Source organism: Anser anser, assembly GCF_964211835.1.
Source record: "Anser anser genome assembly, chromosome: 21".
NCBI lineage: Eukaryota > Metazoa > Chordata > Aves > Anseriformes > Anatidae > Anser > Anser anser.
Genome location: NC_139742.1, coordinates 1,452,506 through 1,467,551, shown reverse-complemented (window position 1 = coordinate 1,467,551; position 15,046 = coordinate 1,452,506). Strand labels below are relative to the sequence as shown.

The following is a 15,046-nucleotide window of genomic DNA, read 5'->3' as shown; positions in this document are numbered from 1 at the left end:
CACGGCGAGGTTTCCCATGCACCTTTGTACTCCAAGAATGCTCCCAGGTCTGCTTTCAGACTTGTGCAAAGTCTTTACAGCGTGCGCTTTCTCCAAAACACCTAATCCTTAATTGCCTAATTATGGACGAGTCTCCCGTGTGTGTGCACGATGACAGCTGGGTGCGGCTGTGGGGCTGTGGGAAGGGTTCAGCTTGCACAAGCACTGCCGGAGCCCCAAGTCTCTTGGGCTGGGGCAGGAGGCTTTGGTGAGGGATCTGCCTGGGTGACACAAAAGGACCCAGGCTGGAAACAGGTCCTGGGGGCAGGATACGGTGTAGGAACAAGCAGCCGGGGGGGAGGGGGAGAGGGCATTACCCACTGGTGCTCTGGGCACACCAGGTTATGGGGGGGCATTACGCATTGGTGCTCTAACACTCAAGCCCTGAGGGTTCCCAGGGCACCCACACAGGGGGACAGGTTGTTTGCAGCCAAACCAGGGCTACGTGGTCTGAGAAAGGGGAATGGGCACAGCTTCACACTGGGTTTGATCCTGCTCCATCCCAGCTTCCCAGGCCCTGCTGTGCCTCCGTCTTGCAGTGGGGGGAAGAGGGGGTGTCTCAGTGCAGACTAGGCTTCAGGGACTGCGGGGCACCAGTGCCACTGTCATGGTGGCCTTGGAATACAACCCCACAGCCCTGGGGGCCTCTCTGTTTGGGGGTGTGCACGTGCCCCACTTCGTGCCCCCATCCCTCCCAGTGGATTCAGAGTCCCTGGGCTGTGGGCAGGACCTCTCAGCAGGGCACGCAGCCCTTTTCTTGGGACTCTGGAACAAGACCACCCCACCTCCGCTGCAGCACCTGAGCCTGAGGCCACAGGGCCCCTGCATGCCGTTCCCAACCTGGGGCAACCCCCTGGCTCCGCATCCCCCTGGGTGAAGCTGCCACTGGTTTTAGGGCACCAGCACCCACGCTGTGCCCCAAGGCACAAGACATGGCCTTGCAGTGGGTCTGACGGAGGGGGGTCTCTCACAGGCTGGTGGGCTCATGCCACCACCTCCATCCTGGGGCCCTGGAGCCCATGGCAGTGGCTGGGGCAGGAGACAGGGTTCCTGCAGGGGCGATGAGCAGGTCTCTGGGCTGCAGGGAGCTGGCTCCCACTGCTGAGGGCGGCCTTGCTCAGCCAGGTGGAACTGATGCAGAAATAAGCAGAACTGGGGTCCTGCAGCATCCTCGCTCCCCCAAGCACAGCCATGTTCTCTGGGAGGATTTCTCAGGTGAGGTGTTGTTGTGGGGAGGCTACAGCTGTGCTTTGTGTTACTGTTATTGGGTCATAAAGTCACAGAACCATAGAAAATCCCAAGTTGGAAGGAACCCACAAGGATCATCAAGTCCAACCCCTGGCTCCACACAGGACCACCCAAAAAAATCAGACAATGTGTCTGAATGTTGTCCAAATACTTCTTGAACTTTGTAAGGCTCAGTGCCGTGCCCATGCCCCTGGGCAGCCTGTACAGTGCCCAACCACCTCTGGGTGCAGAACCTCTCCCTAACACCCACCCTGACCCTCCCTTGTCCCAGCCCCATGCCGTCCCCTCGGGTCCTGTCGCTGTCCCCAGAGAGCAGAGCTCAGCGCCTGCCCCTTCCGCTCCTCTCGTGAGGGAGCTGCAGGCCGCCATGAGGCCTCCCCTCGGCCTGTTCTGCTCTGGCCTGAACAAACCGAGGGCCCTCAGCTGCTCCTCGCACACCTTCCCCTCCAGACCCTTCACCATCCCTGTAGCCCCCCTTGGAGGCTCTCTAAGAGGCTGGTGTCCTTCTTCTCTTGTGGCACCCCAAGCTGCACACAGTGCCCGAGGTGAAGCCGCAGCTGCACAGAGCAGAGCGAGACAAGCTCTGTCCCCCCGGCCGGCCATGCTGCGCCTCAGGGAGGGCACCAACTCCCATGCCTCAGCATGGCAGGCAGGCAGGAGCCAGAGCAAGCCTAATGGGGCAGAAGGCAGCTCGCGGGGAGGGCAGGCAGGGCTCTGCAGGATGGTGGGATGCCTGCTCAGTGCTGAGCAGGGCCCCCGGGGTTGGGGACGGGGACAGGGACGATGTTCCGTAGCACCGACACTTTGTGGGTGCTCAGCCCTGTCCCCAGGGTGTGGGAGCTGCACATCTCTGGCCCCTGAGCTACGCACAGAGCCCGCCTGGCTCTGTCATCCCTGGGTGAGCAGGGCAAGAGGGGGAGAGGTGAGCGAGAGGCAAAAGAGCTTTTTATTTTCAAGATGTTTTATAATGGGATTATTAGTTCCCAAGAGGTGTTTCTAATTGATTTGGTAAGGAATTGCTTTCATTTCTCCTCCACAGAGTTGCAGTGGGAATCTAGCCTTGGTGCAAACTGTCACAGATTTCATGAAACCGTAGATCCGACCCCCCCCCCCAGCATGTTGGAAGGACACATCCGTCCCCCTGGCCCCACGCACCCCCCACGTGCCATTTGCTCCATCTCTGACGGACTCAGCCCCTGCTTGGGGCTTGGGGTACAGTGTCGGGGTGAGCCGCAGTGTGGCCCCACTGGAGCCACATTGCAGGGGGAGAAAGAGCTCCCTCCTTCCAAAAATGTCCCTTTTTCCCAGGAAAACTTTTTTTTTTCCAAGGATCTGCCCTTTTCACATCATGTTTTTCCTGGTGGACGCTGCCTGGCCAGCACCCTGCGCCTGGTGCCCAGCGGCCCTTTCACTGCGGTGAGGGGAGCACAGGCATCTTCAAAAGCCCTGCAAAGAATTTGGTGGGAGGGGGAGAGGGGGTTTTACAAGCTCCCATTCAAAAATGGTTACTTTGAAGTGATGTAGCTTTTTCAACCCTTTGAAGCACTACAATTAGGAGGGGGCTGGTGCAGGCGTAAGGCAAAGCACTGGATGACTATCACGGCCTCTCTCTTTCCTGGGCTTTTAAGGGATGAACTTTTCCTCCCTGCCTGCCTCTTTCTCACAAGCCACCTACCAGGGGGGTGAGACTGGGGTGTCTGGGGAGCCGGAGGTCTAGCAGGGAAGGAGGGGTCTCTGATTTGCTTCGCCCGCTGGCAAGAGCCGGGGAGATGCTGCTGCAGGCAGCAGCAGGGTGGATGGATGGAGCATGCCCAAAGGGAGTGCAGATTGACAAGGGCATTGAGGCTGACTGTGCCCTCACGCTGGTGGGGCTGAGATGCTGCAAGTTGGGAGGGGACATCCATGGTGTGGGAAGGTTTTCATGCAGCATCAGTGCTGGCTGCCGTCACTATCACTGCGATTATGGTTGGATCCATCCCACTGGGGTCCTGGAGGCCAATACAGTTTTGGTGCTTAAGAACAGAACAGGCACCATGAATAGAACAGACAAAAAGAGTATATTTTTGTCTGCATGTTATGAACTGGGACTGAAGGAAAGCAAGTGCCTAGCCCACGGTTATCCAGGGCGACTGGTCCACCTGCTTGGGGCACATCCCATGGCTCGGCCTTCCCAGAGAGCCGGTCCCTGTGTGGCCCGGCTGAGGGCTCCCGTGCCATCAGGACACATGGGCTAGGGGGAGGCAGGGATGGGATGAGAACTGGGCTCCCTCCCCAGCCTCCCACTGGTGGACTCTGTCTTGGAGAAGCCCCCAGGAATGGGGATCCCCCCCCACACACACTGTCCTCACTCCAGGCAACTCGAGGATCTTAGAACAGCCAGATGTTTCACCAGATGTGAAAATTTGTAGAAAATGAGAAACTGGTTTTTTTTGGCTTTTTGTATCTTCAGGGAGAACTGTATAGGGTGGCTCTGATGGGACAGGGTGGCCATTAGAGGGTAGCCCTTTAGCCTTGCTTTCTCCCACCAAAATTCCTGGTGGGCTGGGATGCAGGGACAAGCCAGCCAGGACCACTGGTGCCCCCTCCAGCGTGGCTGGCCCCCAACAAAGTCATCTCTGATCCTCAAAAGGGGCAGGTTGGAAGCCCCAGAGATGCGGCTGGAGAGCTGCAAGATGCCTTTTGTTGTCTTAATTGATGCTGGGCAGGACGAATCCCCCCTGCCAAAATGAGTCATCCCAGAGCAGTGAGTGCAGCCCGCCCCGTGTCCCCGGCTGCCAGGCATCCTGATGGATGGGAGTCAGCTCAGCCCTCGCTTCCGCCGCCCGGATCCAGTGACCTGCCATGCCCCGGCTGCGGGGACGCGAGCGGTGAGAGCCTTCACCCAGCTGCCAAAAACGCTGTGGGTTTTGCGGCACTTTGGTTGCGATGGCAGCAATCCACCGGCTCGGCAGGAACACAGTCAGGGCATGCAGGGACAGCACATGGGACACGTCCCCACACAGTGCCCCGCGGTGACCCTGCCCAGGGGGGCCGGGGTGGTGCAGTGGAAGGGGATGTCACACGTACCCCAGTGCCCAATGCATCCAGGCAGAGCAGGAGAGCTTACGGGGGTCATGAGCAGCGCTGGCAGCTGTTAATGGTGTGTTTTTAACCATAACAGCAGTAAGGGCCTCTTTGCCATTTGCATGCCCAGCAATGCGGCTGCCTCATGGGGGGACAGCCCGTCTCAGAGAGCAGCATTGCCTGACATGCGTCAGGGAGGCAAAACCACTGCACCCCGTACAGCTACACAGTCATTGGTGCGGTTCCCCAGCCTGGAATAGCTCCCACACCAGGGCTGGTCCCCAGCAGCAGCAGGACATGGTGGAGGAGCTGCTGGGAACAGGAGGCTGCACTGGTGCCATGCTCAGGGCAGGCAGTCTGGTGCTGGTGATCACCTCCCGAATTCGTGGGGTTCTCTTCCCCAGGGTACAGCCCTGAGGGGGTAGCAGCTCCTCGGTGAGGGTTGTTCCCATGTCTGAGCACAGACCTCTCTCGTCACACTGGCGGATGGTTGTTTATCTGCTGTCTCCTGTCTCTGCAGGTTGCTCCACACCGTGCGAGGAGAAGTCCAGCCGGACCTGCGATGCTGCCCAGCCCACTGAGACCGCACAGGGCGAGTGGCCAGAGGGAACAGATCCATGTGGGGCAGCTGTGGGGCTGGAGGAGGGCACGACCCTGCAGGTCGCTGCCATCCCCCCTGGGGTGCTGGACAAAGCTGAGCTCACTGACTTCTACTGCTGCACCCGCTGTGGGAAGGTGTTCTGGGAAGGGTCCCATTTTGGACGTGTTGTCTCACAGTTTAAGGATGTTCTTGTTATCACGGGGGATGAGCAGAGCATCTACAAGCTGAGCTGAGGGGGACATGGGGCACAGGACAGCTTGGCAGTGGAACAGGGACCATGGGGATGCACTCCCCAGATACCCTGAGCAGGTTTGCATGGAGTAGGCTTTGGTTTGGGGGGGTGAGGCTGGAAGGTGGGCTCACATTTTGGGGTCCACGGTGGAGGGGGCTGTCATATTTGCAGTGACCAAGTGATCGTTTTGGTGGTTTGCAACATGGACTCCATGACAGCATTAAATCAGAAGCATCTGGGGAAGGGATGTTCTGCTTTATTTCTGCCTCCCTCCAGGCTGGGCATGGCAAGAGGGTGGCTGAGCTCTCCAAAATGCCACCTGGGTGCTGCTGACCCTGTGGCACCCATTGGTCCCCAACACCCTTACGCCAGTGAGGTGTGTCCCCATCCAGCTGAGCCCCACGCGGCTCTCCATGGGGAGGTCAATGGGGGGGGTCCAGGAGCCTGCTCTGTGCCTCCCTGCCAGGTGCTGGGAGCCAGGAGCAGCATCCCTGACAGCAGCGCATTGAGAAAGCTTCTCCGGTGCCCAGCACGCTCCCAGGCTGTGGGACTCATTCCGCATGGCTCTGCATGATGCCACCATCTGTCCCCAGCCTCCCTCTTGCCCTGGCCCCATCACCCGGGGCTCTCCAAGCTGTTCCACGGACACACTGGGTGGGCACAGGCTGGGGGTGCTGAGCAATGCTGGGCAGCCACCAAAAACCCCTGTGGGTACACCAAGATGCCCTCTGGCACCTGCATCACCCTGCACCCCAGCAGAGCAGGATGGCTCCGGAGGGAGCTCCTGTGGGTGCCAAGACACCTGGCCAGCTCTGTCAGCCCCGGGCAGCTCCATCAAGTAGCCCCGGTGCCCAGGGCTCTCTGTGACATGCACAGGAGAGGCAGTGCAGCCTGTGGTCCCTCCATCACCAGGAGCCGGGGCTGCCAGCGGGACCACCCGGTGTCCGAGGAGGCTGCAGGGGTCAGCGGAGGGGACAGGCTCCCAGGTCGCAGCAGCAGTGGGGTGAGGAGCCCTGACAGCTTGGTCCTGCAACTCTGGGTGCTGCTGGCTGGCGTCTCCCGGCCCATGGACAGGCTAAGTGCACTCCACCCAGTAACAGAGGAGCATTTGCAACATTCCTCCCCTAATCCCGGTTAACTACCAGGCACTGATGTTATTGCTAACAGGGCCCGAGGGGCTCTTGGTTTAAGTGTGACATTTACAGACCGGTGAAATGCCTGCCCAGGCAGCTTACTCTGAAATGTTGACTTGCTTTCCCTCTCTGAGTGCTCGTGGCCATGCGGTGGGGAGGGCTCCTTCTCCGCAGGGACATTTCACCCAGCGCTTCTTGATCCCCACCTGAGCCCTGTGGCAAAGGGGCCCAAGGCAGCTCCCTCTTGCCTCACGAAAAACACTTCTTCCACTTCATTCACCCCTCTTTCCATGAGCTCCTGCTGTGACATTAGCACAGGCGCCCATCATGCCTTCTTGGCAGTCCCTGCTGCACAGCTGGAGCCGGATGTGCCACCCCAGTGAGCTCCTGCCACCACAGCTCAGCATCGGCATCAGGGGCTTCCCCCGGCTGCTGACATTTCCATTCCCGTCCCCTTTGCATTGCCATGATGCAGCTGTTTTGCCCCAGTCCCAATCAGAAGACAGCAGAGGGGAGTGGGGCTGCCACGGTGCTGCCCACCAGGGCTCCCTGACCAAACCCATCCCGTTTTAGCAAAAGCTCCCCTCCCAGCCACCCCATCGCCTCCTTCCCTGACGCGTGCCGCTCTGCAGCTGCTGGTGGCTCCTCCTGTACCGCACCAGGCAGGCCGGCTGCTGGACGCCGGCACAAGCGACCCTCCCCACACGTGCATCGACGCCTCAAGCCATGCGGTGCATTGGGGATTATTTCTCCTATGGGATTAAGATGCCTTGTCCTCAGTCATCATCGTTTATCCATTGATTCTTTCCGTTTCCCCACTCAGTTGTCTACATATTTTGCATAACCTAAAGGAATTGTGTTTCATTTCCTGGTTTTCCAGCCCTGAGCTCTCTGTAGGTGGTAGTGCATTTTTCTTAATTCCCTCTTTATCTGGAATTGGAATTTCATCTTCCCTTTTACCCCAAGGTCATTTTTGCCTGTTTCTGATACAAGTTTGGGGCCAGGCAGTGGCAGCCATGAAGAAGCTGTTTTGTTAAACTGACATCTTTAATGGGCACTCCTGGCCTGGGGCACTGGCAACTGTTTGCAGGGCTTCTAGTGCTGGAAAATCAGTTAGTGGAGGGACCAAACATGCACTCATGGGTGATGATACAGTGAGCTGGAGATAAATAACATGTTTTTACATGGCCTGGGCCAGTCCCCATCATTGGGACACAATGAACTTGTCCTGGGCCTTCAGGACGAGCTCCAGTATTGAATACCCTGTCAGCACAGGGCTTTGTGCACTAGGAAATGATCATCTACCACATGTGGAAGGTCTGAGTGGTTTTGTTATTGTGCCAATGACACTACCGACACCCCCCCCCCAGCCATCGCCCCCCTCCCTGCAGATGACATTACCTAGGATAAGAGGTTTTCCTCCTGTATGTTGCTGGCAGATGGTTAAAAAATGCCTGTCCCCTGTTCCCAAAGACAGCATTCAAAGCAAGTGTGTTCACTCTGAGCAGCTGAGGGCCCTCCAACCTGAGTTGTCCCTGGTGCTGTGGCAGGACTGTGGCCTTGCCTGGGCAGGGACACGCACAGACAGAGGTGCTCTCAGTGTGCCAGCTGCACTCCCAGCAGCATGGACCATCATCCATGTCCTCTCATCCTCCTTTGCCTCCAGCTCTGAAGCACTGGCTCTTGATCAGACCTTTCCCTCTCCATCCCTCTCCCACAGGCAGGAAGGAGACCTGGGAAAGATGCAAACAGGGTCACTGCTGAGGCACCCCCAGCACCCACCTGGGTCATCCCTGATCCATGTCCACCCCCTCGAGGATGTCCTGCTGCTCTCAGCCTTGGGCTGCTGTGCTGGCAGCTTCAGCCTGATGGAGCTGAACAGTTGAGCTGTTTTGGGGTTTCTCCATTTGTCCCTGGGGGTCCAGGAGTTCTATTTGATGCCCGGAAGTGGCGTAGCACTGATCATATCCTTATGCTCACCCGCTTCTGATGCCAGTACCCTTGATGCTCTGCAAAACAGTGATCAGCTCGGCAACACGAGCCACCTCCTCCATGAATGCTCCTAGCTCACGCCTTGCCATGTCCTTCTGCTCAACCAGACCCCGCAGCTCCTCTGGAGGTGTGGGGACTCTGTGGAGAGTCCTCAGAGCAGAGGGAGGACAAAGCTTGTGCTTCACCCACAAGCCAACCGCATCTCTGTGCAGACTCGCACGTGTCAGCGTCCTGCCACAGTTCAAGGAGGCTCTTGGGGTTTGCTCCACGAGGGCAGAAAGTGGGAACGGAATAGAGCAAGACTGTCCCCAGCCTCAGTGGTGAGCAACACATCTACCCCCTCGTGGGTGATTGTGTAATGACGTGAACCCCACCGGACCCAGGTAGGGGGAAATTTCTGAGTCATCCGAGCACCTGAGTCATCCCATCCCCAGACGGCAGTGAGGAGGCTGGAGCTGCAGCCCTGAGCCCTGAGCCTGACGAGTTATGTTTTCAGACAGACTGTGGGCATTTTGGTGCTTTGTTTACTGGGTTTTTCTGAGCTGTGGCTTCAAGCCTGTCTACCTGACCTTTGCACTGAAGACAGCTGGCTGGAGGGACAGCAGAGCAGCTGACCCTGTCCCTAGGCCTGGAGATGGCTCCTGGCCACACAGCTCTCTGGAAGGGGCCCCTCTGGTCCTTGGGGACCTCACAGGAGGCGCCCCTCTGGTCCTTGGGGACAGCAGGGTTGCCTCCTGGCCACCTCTAGGAGTTCATCAACCTGATGCCTCCCTGAATTTGGGGGCTTTGGCAGATCAGCCTCAGCTGCTGGCAGTCAGCTACCCTGGGTCAGGTTCACCACAGCAGGACCTGGTTTTGGCCAGGAGCAGCCCAGGGCAGTCTTTGCATGTGGGCATGGCACAAAATGACTCCCGTGGGTGTGCTCCAGCTCAGCGCTGCAGGGGATGCGAGGCAGTGGCTGAGACCCAGGTATACCCATGTGTGCTCAGCCACAGCACCTCTCCCTTCTGCTGCTTGAAGAGGAGGATGTGGAGATGCCATCTGTGCAGCGAGGTTATCTCCAGGCATAGACACAGTCAACATCAAACTCCAAGTCAGACCAGCCTTGAGCAGCATCCAGGAAGTAATAAATTGTCCGGTTTTCAATGGTGGATACACATCAAAGAGAATTAAACCAGCTTTTTAATCAGCCTGCAATATTGTTTCCCTATCTGGTTTCTTTTAAAATAAAAAAAAAAAAAATCCCATTGTCTGTGCCATACTAATGTTTAACATTTATTAGGGCAGTAATGAGTCCTTCATGTTTTTATGGGGCTGTTTGATCATGTGTTTGAAGGGCAGCTCGGGCAGCTCCTGCAGGGATACAGGCTCTGGGTGGCCTGGACGTGCCAAGAGCTGCCCGATCCCCGGGACGCTGCACGTACACCCCAGTTCTGCCTCTGCACTGCACGTCGTGATCCTGGAGAAAGCTGTCATAAAGTGGTGCTGAGGAAGAATGTTTTTTTTTTTGTGCTGTCATAGAAGGGCCTAGGCTGGATGAGAACACTGGAAAAAATGCGGTTTCCTTGGTGGCATTTAGCAGCATCTCAGGATGTGTTCACCTGTTTCAGCATCTCCTGCTGAAACGCCCGAGTCCTTCTGCACCTGCTGGGAGTGGGAGTGCTGGCACCGCCCCCTCCCCCAGGGCCAGGAGCATTTTGGGGTGCAGGAGCAGCCACCGGATGGCCCATGGGTGCTGCCAGCCCTGACCCTGGGCTTTGCTGTTCAGTTCTGGGGTGGCTCCAGCTGCCATGACCCCACGGAGCCCTGGGAACTCACACGCTGCATCGGATATCAGCCCAGTTCCTCTCCTCGCCTTGTGTATTTCTTGCATATCCTTCGGAGTTTGATGGGGACAAGGTGTTTGGCACTCGGGCCAGTTTTAGTTTACAAGTGAATATATCAACATTGTTCCTCATCAGGCAGGAATGTGCTTCCCTCCCTTCTCCCCCACCTTATCCCCATCCCCTTCCGAGCAAACTTCCTTCCTTGTGTAATCTGGATCGGAAACCTTGCCGCATGTTTGACCAGCTCAGAGGAATCAGCTCCGCTTTCCCTGGTGTGATTTCGTGGCTTCAGCCAGGGCCAGTCCATCCCAGCACACGGCAGGATGAGGGCAGGGGCTGAGCCACTCATCCTCGGGGCCGAGGCTCCCTCCAAGCGGGTGCTGCGGAGCCGGATGCTCTGACCGAGCTCCCAGTTGCTCGGCTGCCGTTTTCAAACAAACCAGCACATTTCTGGGCATGGACCCAGCCCTGGCGAGCCTGAGGTTGGCTGCAAGCTCAGGGCATTTTGCTGCCCTGTGCTGCTGAAATGGTGCTCCCACGGGCCGGGGTCAGCTCTGGCTGGGGGGCAGCAGAGGGGAGAAGTGTCGATACCACGTGAGAGGGATATTTGCATCGGGAAGATGTCTGCTCCCTGGGAAATAGCCTGGGACCAGTCCTTTCTCATCAGCCTGCCGGTATGTGGGCATGACTTTCAGGCAGATGAACTTCCAGCCTCTAGCCAGGCATGTCTCACTCTGTGTCCTGCAGAGAGTTACAGCTGTGCCACCCCTGAGCCTGCCCTGACCCTAGAAATGTCCCCACAGAGCAGTCACTGGGTGCCCAGGCCAGGCTCAGCAGGCTGTACCACATCTCCTGGCGGAATGGAGCGGTGGGAGCTGTGTGCTGACGGCCCCCGATCCTTGCATCCCCTGCAAAGGAGCAGGCACGCAGAGTGACGGCTGTCTCTGGAGACGCGGGCTCAAGCGCAGTTTGGTCCGAGCGTGCGCAGCTGCAGCAGGGACATCAGCCAAGGTGATGCCACGGGGTGGCCTGCGGGGCCAGCAGCTGGAGAGCCCTGTGTGCAGCCAAGGGCAGGAGCAGCAGCAGCTCTCCACCTCCGAGTGTGTCAAATTTGGTGGCTGTTTGCCTGAACAGCATTTTCCTGCTGTCAGATACGTGGAGGCTGTAGGCTTTAAGCAGGGTTTGGACATCGTAAGTGCTGCAGCATTCCCAGCAGGATAAGACCCAGCACTGAGGAAGGCTGATAAGGCAGGGATTGAAACCACTGCGTGGGCTGAAGGCCAAGCCAGAGTGGAACAGCCCAGTCTGCACAGCCCTGTACAAGTCACTGCAGACCCTGAGGGGCATCGGGGTCCTGCTGCATAGGGCCACCTTGCAGGGCTGCTCCCTGGGTGCGTCCCCCCAAAGACAATGAGCACACATGGGACTGTGACCATGCTGGAGATGTGCTCAGGTTTTAGAACCTTTTATCACAGGCTGGGCGGGAGGGACCATGTGGAGCATCCCAGCTGCCACCCACGGGAAGCGGCAGGTCCCCAGCATACATCCCTGCAGTGCCCCCCGTGGTGTGGGTGTCCCAGGGGGACCCGGGATGCGTGGATCCTTCCCTTGTCCCCAGGCTTCCCAGTCACCGAACTGCAGCAGCTGCAGGGGACCTGCACACTTGCCCTTTCCACACAAGCCAAAGTTTCCTTTGCAAACCTCAGCTTCTTCAAGATCTCCCTGCCTGCGGGACTGGCAGAGGGCTTGGCCCAGCCTGGGGCACTTTTTGGGTGTTGTTGAAGGCTCACAGTGTGTGATGTGCCCGTGTTACCCAGCTGGGAAGGGTGCGAGGCTGCTCCCAAAGCCATCGCCCCACACGCTCCTGCTGCGAGCAGAGGAGGCTTCGCAGCACTTCCCTGGGCAGTCCCTTCCCTGCAGCTCCCTCCCAGGTTTGGGAAGCAGCCTCCCGGGACAGGGCTCTCCTCCTCCCACCCGGGCTTCCGAAGATGCAGCTATGGGAGGGAGAATGTTCCCAAAACCACGCTGCAAACAAGCAGCCTCAGCACCCGGCACAGGGCTCCCTTCCCTCCCCGTGTCCCCTCAGCCAGGCAGGGAGCGCTGGCAGAGCCCTGCATGGCACCGCTGTGGCTCCGGTGACCCACAATGGGGACACAGCACCAGCCTGGCCAGCCCTGGGCTGCGGCGGTTCCTGCACTGCCTTTGAGCTTCCTCCCAGCTCACAGCAAGCCGAGAGCGTGCGCAGGCTGATTTCTCTCTCGCGCGCGCCTTTTGCTGGGTCTCTGTGCTGGGAAGAAAAGCTCTGGTCTTTCCCACGCTCTCCGACACATTTTAATGAATTAAGTGGGGGCACGCCCCCTCGCCGCCTGCCCCGGATCCGTCCCCCTGGCTCTCCGACTCCCTTCAAGGAGGCCTCCGGGGGTGGCTGGACTCTCGCTGCCTGTCCGCCTCGCCCGAAGGACGGGCACTGCCTGCTCGGCGTTTTTGGAGAGGGCTCCAACGCGCCCAGCCCATGGTGCTGAGCCTGGCGTGGCGGCTCTGAGCCTGCAGTGCCACCGGGAAAGCAAATGGAGGGGAGGCAGCAGTCCCTGCCCATCTCGCCCCAGACTCTCCTAAGCAGGGGGAAATTCAGTCGTCACGTCTCACGCCTCTGCGTTTCTCTGCGTGACCGCTCGCTAAATGCGTTACAGCACCGGGCTCCTTCCCTCCTCCCCCAACCAGCAGCAGCGCCGGCCCTCTCTGCAGCTTCCCCCGTTCTCAGAAGGGAGCAGATAAATCACAGGGTGGGACTACTGGTTTTGCAAGGCACTGCTGAGTGCTGGGCGAAGAGGAATGTCTCTCGAGGCCTTCCAGCACACTCGCTGTGGCCCGTCTGGCCACCTGAAACCCAAAGCGGTGTCAGAAGGCTGGCCCGGCTCGCCGAGGGCCGCAGCAATGCACCCGGCTCGTCTCCGGTTACAAAACCGAAACACAAATTGGAGCTGAAATGCACGCTTTCAAAATTGCCTTTTTCTTTTTTTTTTTTTTTTTTTTTTTTCTCTTTCCCTGGCCCCGTTCCCAGGCAGAGTCCTGCCCCCACCTGCCAGAGAGGGATATTTGCATGGCTGGGTCCCTGCCCGGGTTGTTATTTTTCTCACCAGTGTCACTGGCAAATGCAGAGCTGCCTGCGAGGACGTAGCTCTGGCCGAGCCCCAGACCGGGAGGTGTGAGCAATTCTCAGTCTCCCACGGCTCACTAAAGTGCCAGAGCACTGACACCTTGCAGGATTCGGCCCATAGCAGATGCTAAGCCAGTTTGCACCGAATCAGCTGCCCTGGGATATTTAGGAGCGGAAAGGACAGGGTGAGCTGGCGCCAGCAGAGACCCCACACCAGGCTTCCACTGCTCAGAGTGGGGAGGAGGGAGCCCCGTGGGGCTGGGGGACCACGGCCCTCGCGGTGGGGACAGACGGACCCCAGCTGCAGGCACCCCAGGGGACGGTGACCCTTGTTTAGTGACCCTGGTCCGGAACTGCGAGCCAAGTGTCCTGGGTGTCACAATCCTGCCATTGCAGCCGCGGCACCGTCCGGCTCAGGCAGAAGCAGCCGCACGAGCAGATGCTTTCCCTTTGCTGGGCTCCTGACTGGGGTGGCTTCCACGGCCGCGCAGCTCCAGCCCTCCCCGGGGCTCCCGCTGTGACCGCTCGCTTTGCCAGGCTCTGACGGGACCCCGGTGCGGCTCGGGGTGCGGGGCAGCCACAATTCCCCGTGAGCCGTGGTGGCTCCCGGCACGTCCCTCCACTCACCCCGGATAGAGGAGGCCAAGGATTGCCACTCGTGTCCCCCGCTGCCACACCACAGCCGGGGCGATGTGGGGCAGGGCCACTGCCTCCGTCCTCGGAGCGGGGGGGGGAGTGGGGAGTCTCCTCGCTGCTGTCACGGGACAGACCTGGCTTCTGCACCCACATGCAGACTCAAAAGCCCTGAGGCCACCACCGTGTCCTGTGCCGGGGGACGGGGGTGCCCACCAGGGCCATGCACGCAGCAGCGAGGTGTGCCTGCCGGTGCTGCGGGGGCTCCGCATCCCAGTGGTGTGGGAGATGTCCTGAGAAAGGCTGCAGGGACACAGGACACCAAAATGGGGGGGGGGGGGCTGCAGCCCAACTGTGGCAGCAGCTACCGTGCTGTCCCAGCACCACCACCCCTCCTGTGATCACGTCAGAACCCTCGCTTTTGTGTTGCACTTCCATACGGCTCTTTTATATAGGGCGATGCACCTCGATGCGCTCGTGTCCAAAAGATGTGACTGGGAGAGCTCTGGCTTGGGGAAATTAAACGGGGTGGGGTGGAGACAGGACTGAGGATGGGATGGTGACAGATATGAGACAGGGATTAGGATGGGCATGGAAATGGGGATTAAGATGGGAATGGGATGGGATAGGAACGGGATGGAAATGGGAGTGGGAGAGGGATTGGGTTGGGCTTGATGTGGGGGTGATACAGGGATTGGGAGGGGGATGGGATGGGAACAGGGATGGGATGAAGATGGGAATGAGGATGCGGTTGAGACGGAGATGGGGTAGGGATGGGGATGGGATGGTGACGGAGATGGGGGTGGGCACAGGCACGGAATGAGGTTTGAAATGGGGATAGGGTTGGGAAGAACTGGCTGCAAAGTATGGACCCAGAGGAGTGGTCCCTTATAGAAGCTGTCGGTCCCTTACATCGGAGTCAGGCAGGGCCGTGCTCACTTCAGCGCTGGCCTTGACTTCTGCTGCCAAGGCAAGAGCTGCTTTCACTGCCTGGGCGAGCCAGTGGCACCGCCGCTGCCTCGCAGCCCCCATCAGGCTGGGTCACCTGCCTCCACCAGACGAGCCAGACCCAGCAAGGGAATGAGCAGAGCACCAGCCCCAGGCCACCCAGCCCCAGGGAAA

The 15,046-nt window shown here is 59.0% G+C and overlaps 1 protein-coding gene across 24 annotated transcripts in view; it reads left to right on the top strand.

The window, feature by feature from the left end:
- Positions 1 to 5,426, top strand: part of EXD3 (exonuclease 3'-5' domain containing 3) — a 296,493-nt gene extending 291,067 nt beyond the window's left edge. For all 24 annotated transcript variants that reach the window (XM_083807581.1, XM_083807567.1, XM_083807576.1 and 21 more), the window contains one exon: positions 4,871 to 5,426. In XM_083807581.1, coding sequence (XP_083663707.1) covers positions 4,871 to 5,184 — 314 coding nt within the window. In that variant the 3' untranslated portion in view covers positions 5,185 to 5,426. The remainder of the gene's footprint in view (positions 1 to 4,870) is intronic.
- Positions 5,427 to 15,046: the final 9,620 nt, after the last annotated feature.